This window comes from Miscanthus floridulus, chromosome 6, assembly GCF_019320115.1.
Source record: "Miscanthus floridulus cultivar M001 chromosome 6, ASM1932011v1, whole genome shotgun sequence".
In the NCBI taxonomy this organism is placed as follows: Eukaryota; Viridiplantae; Streptophyta; class Magnoliopsida; order Poales; family Poaceae; genus Miscanthus; species Miscanthus floridulus.
In genome coordinates, this window is record NC_089585.1 from 25,999,434 (window position 1) to 26,003,757 (window position 4,324).

At 47.3% G+C, this 4,324-nt stretch overlaps 1 protein-coding gene across 1 annotated transcript; it reads left to right on the plus strand.

Annotated features, from left to right (window-relative positions):
• Positions 1–369: 369 nt before the first annotated feature.
• LOC136461903 (U-box domain-containing protein 4-like) lies at positions 370–4,114 on the plus strand. Its single transcript, XM_066461266.1, has 2 exons — positions 370–773; positions 2,878–4,114. Exons 1-2 carry the CDS (start codon positions 475–477, stop codon positions 3,677–3,679), a joined length of 1,101 nt encoding a protein of 366 aa, XP_066317363.1. The 5' UTR covers positions 370–474; the 3' UTR covers positions 3,680–4,114.
• The last annotated feature ends 210 nt before the right edge of the window (positions 4,115–4,324 follow it).

A 4,324-nucleotide genomic window follows, 5' to 3' on the forward strand; every position in this document is an offset into this window, starting at 1 on the left:
TTGGGGCTATTTGAGGTGTGGTCCACTGTTTTCTCTCTACTTTCACCCGCACCAATGATTTGAAAAGCACATTTATTATCATTTTAACCCTTGTATCCAAACATCTCTTAGGCTAGAGTTAGTTCAGGGCTAGTCCTGAGCTAGAAACTAACTCTAACCTCTAGCTGTGCTAGAGTATCCAAACAGGGCCACAGTAACAATAGCCAAACGAAAAAAAAAAAAGACACCCAACGGGAACGTAACGGCTGTTAGAAAAAACGGAGCTAACGCCCATCGCCGTCGCCGTCAGTTACTTCCCGTCCCCGTGCCCCTGTCCTGTCCTGACGGCAATAAGAAGAGGAGCCGCGCTGTTGCCCCCACCTCCCTCCCCGTCTCTCTCCCTCGCCCGCTCAAACACGCACACGGAGAGAGAGAGGCGCGGCAAGGACCGACCGACGCACCACGTCCTCACGCCCGCGACCGCGACCGACGGAGATGGAGTCGCCGGAGGCGTGCTCGTCCGGGGAGTCGTCCCCCGTCTCGCCGGCGGCGGCAGCGGCGGCGGCGGAGCGCCCGTCCGAGGCGGCGGCGCTGCGGGCGCTCGTCGACCGGGTGCGCGCCGGGGAGGTGGACGCCGCCCGCGAGGTGCGCCGCCTCACCCGGGCCTCCGCGAGGCACCGCCGCAAGCTCGCCGCCGCCGTCGACCCGCTCGTCGCCATGCTCCGCTCCGCCGCGCCCGAGGCTGGGGAGGCCGCGCTCCTCGCGCTGCTCAACCTCGCCGTCAAGGACGAGAGGTGCGTGGTCGGGGGAGCCCGCTTAGCAAACCCTTTCCTCGACTTTGCCTTCTCTTCTGCGTGATTCTGAATTTTTTTGTGAGAGAAAAAGGTAGAAAATCTACACGGCCTCCTGCGATAAGTTCGATAAGGCCTTGCTGCTTTCGGCGTGAATCGCTTTATTGATTTTTTTCGAAAGTATGATACGTTTTACACCAAATTCGGTAAATACCTCATCGATTGCTTCGTTTTTCTGGCATATACATGCCCGCTGAATCATGATTAAAGTTGCAGTCTCTGTCGTCTCTTCGCAGCATCGACCAATTTACAATTTTATAAAATCCGCACCTAAGGAACTGATTTTGCTATATCCCTCTTGTTTTTTTTAGTGGTGGCGTCTTATTAACGTGATGACTTTTTTTTTGTTTATACCATTAAAAAAAGAATCGATTGAAAAATCTATGTTCAATCCTAGGATCGTCAGCCTATCTGTTTAGTTTTACCATGATGCAAACTGAAGACAGCTCCTTCATTTTTGTTAGGAACCTAGTGAGTAAGGACATATTCGCAATCATATTCTGAGAAACCTGCTTGATAGGATAACAACGCATCCAATTTCGAACCGGTGTCATCATCACCTAGCAGTAAGGTACCCTGTTGCTTTTTTAGACGCTCAGCGATCGCAGAGTATTTGCTGGTAGCACAGAGATTTTATTCCGATGACCCATCAACCAATCTGGGGTTTCCTGGTCTGTGGTGTGGTACAAATTTCTTGGAAAATGGCAACACGAAAAAAAGGCTAAGAAAACGGCCGGTTTAGACGTCACAAGAGGCAGTTGGTCTCATTTTGAAGCTGACCGAAGGCTGCCAACCACACTTTCCCTGGTTGGCTGCTTCTGAGAAAAATCTAACACCAGGGAATTGGAAACGAGCATTTTGTTTTGTAGAGTTTCCTGGCCTGCCTAATATTTCTGCCCACTTTTCAACCGCCGGCTGCCGCCAAGATACAGTTAGCCAGTACTTCCTTTGGAAATTTTGTGCCCATGCCGTGACCTAATTGTCTCGGTACATATCCAACCATGTTGACCTCACGTTCCTCCAGGACTCGTACCAACTTGTCAAAGGTGCAGGTATGGTGATATGTACCAGAATTTTGGCCTTTATCTGCCCCCTTCCCCTTTGCTCTACTAGTAGAACCAAAACACGGATAGGGCAATGGTAAATCGAGCACCTGTTGTGTTCAGGCAATCCTTTTGTCAAGACTGATGGCTTCTGTTCAGTTCTTGTAGTGGAATCAAACTGTTCCAATAGTTGGGACTTGGGAGTGCCAAATTCTTGTCCTAATAGCCCGTAAATGGAAGTATGGAACATTGTTTTTAGCTGTTATACTGCTTTCTGGCCTAGCGCAGATAGGATAAGGTATGGGAATGGGAGCGACATTTAGGGCCTGAAGTTCCTCTCCTCTTGACATGTATGGGCAATTATATAATTCAGTTGCCCATATCTCACATTTATGGTACTTGTTTCAGATCTTGAAACTAGACATAAAAAAGTACTCCCTCCATTCCAAATTATAAGTCATTCCAAGAATCTTGGAGAGTCAAAGCATTTCAAGTCTGACCAAAATTATAGAGAGAAATACTAAGATTTGTAACATCAAATAGGCATACTATGAAAATATAATTAAGGAAGAATCTAATGATACTTAGTTGGCATCATAAATGTTATTATCTTATCATATAAATTTGGTCAAACTTGAGATGCTTTGACTCTCCAAGATTCTTGGAATGACTTATAATTTGGGATGAAGAGAGTAACATCTAATTCAGTAAAATGTATTGCCACGGTGGCATTGTGTGAAGGGAGTAACATCTAATTCAGTAAAATGTATTGCCACGGTGGCATTGTGTGCATCTTGGTCTAAGTTCATACTTGGATGCCATTAGGGAACTATGTCGTTGTGGAGTTGTGACTGGAAAGCCTTAAATTTATGTACAATATACAATAGCTGCGCTGACCTATATGAAATGTGATGAGTGGTGTAACTTTTTCATGAATATTTGGCTTGTTGTGGACTATTTGTGATGCAAATGGTTCCTAACTTATGTTTGTTCCATCTATGCAGAAATAAAACCAAGATAGTGGATGCCGGTGCACTTGAGCCCCTGCTTGGTTATTTGCAATCAAGTGATCTAAATCTGCAGGAGTATGCGACTGCTGCTCTCCTTACACTTTCAGCCTCATCCACCAATAAGCCTATCATAAGTGCTTCAGGAGCAATTCCTCTACTCGTGAAAGTCCTCAAAGAAGGGAATCCTCAAGCCAAGAATGATGCTGTGATGGCTCTCTACAACCTCTCCACAATCACTGACAACCTTCAAGCCATCCTTTCTGTTCAGCCAATTCCTCCTTTAATAGGGCTACTGAAGGGTGGCAAGAGGTCCTCCAAAACAGCCGACAAATGCTGTGCACTTCTCGAGTCATTGCTTGCGTTTGATCAATGTCGGGTGGCCTTGACATCTGAGGAAGGCGGAGTGCTTGCCATCGTAGAGGTGCTTGAGGAAGGCTCCCTACAGGGCAGAGAGCATGCTGTGGGAGCGCTCCTGACAATGTGCGAGAGTGACCGCAGCAAGTACAGAGACCTCATTCTGAATGAAGGGGCGATTCCTGGTCTTCTTGAGCTTACAGTCCATGGCACACCCAAGTCTCGAATGAAGGCTCATGTTCTTCTTGACCTGTTGCGCAACTCACCGTACTCAAGATCAAAGCTGCAGGCAGACACGCTCGAGAACCTCGTGACCAACATCGCTTCCCAAATAGACGGCGAAGACCGTGGCGGCAAAGCGAAGAAGATGCTTGCTGAGATGGTGAAGGTCAGCATGGAGCAGAGCCTGAGGCATCTGCAGCGTCGGGCTTCCTTCGCTTGAAACTGCCTCAGGTGACGGATACCCCCTTATTTTGCAATGGAAAATAGAAGATAGCTCAAAATAATGAGATTCCTGGTGATGCCGGTCCAGGCCTTGACAAGAACCGAGTGACCGGTCTAAACCCTCGTATACTTAAGCTCTTGACGTAGAACTCCATTTCCCCCCTTCCGCTCGCGAATCTTGTGTCTCGTTACGAAGAAAAGAGGTCTGATTATTCTTGTCGTTGTAAGTTTTCCCTTCCCAAGGTTTTGTGCATGTATCAAAAGAAAAGAAGCAAAAAGAGAGAAGAGAGAATTGTATATAAAGCAAAGGATCCCATTCCTCATGTCTGAAAAAGTCCCTCTGTTGGTTTCAGACTACACCTTTTTCTGTTTACTGATTGCATTTCCTTTTTGTGTGACAAGCAAATCAATAGCCTTGTTGTTTCGGGTCCGATCTGTTCCTGACTGTGATCCCTCTCATTCCTGACTGGACACGCTGCTTGTCATGGTGGTTCACCGTTTTTCTCAGACTCTCTCTGTTGTGGCTGTGCTTTGCTTCCTGTGTAAACAATTCTGAAAGTCGGGAGCCGTGTCTCGTGCTCCATGCGCGAATCATTTGGAATTGACCGGGTTAACCTTTGTTTCATGCTTTTAGCTCCCTGGC

What these genes read in the sequence shown, in the direction of transcription:
- LOC136461903 (XM_066461266.1), top strand. Translation starts at nt 475, where the DNA reads ATGGAGTCGCCGGAGGCGTGCTCGTCCGGGGAGTCGTCCCCCGTCTCG. An exon ending in CTCGCCGTCAAGGACGAGAG is followed by an intron (nt 774 to 2,877) that starts GTGCGTGGTCGG and finishes CCATCTATGCAG; the next exon opens with AAATAAAACCAAGATAGTGG.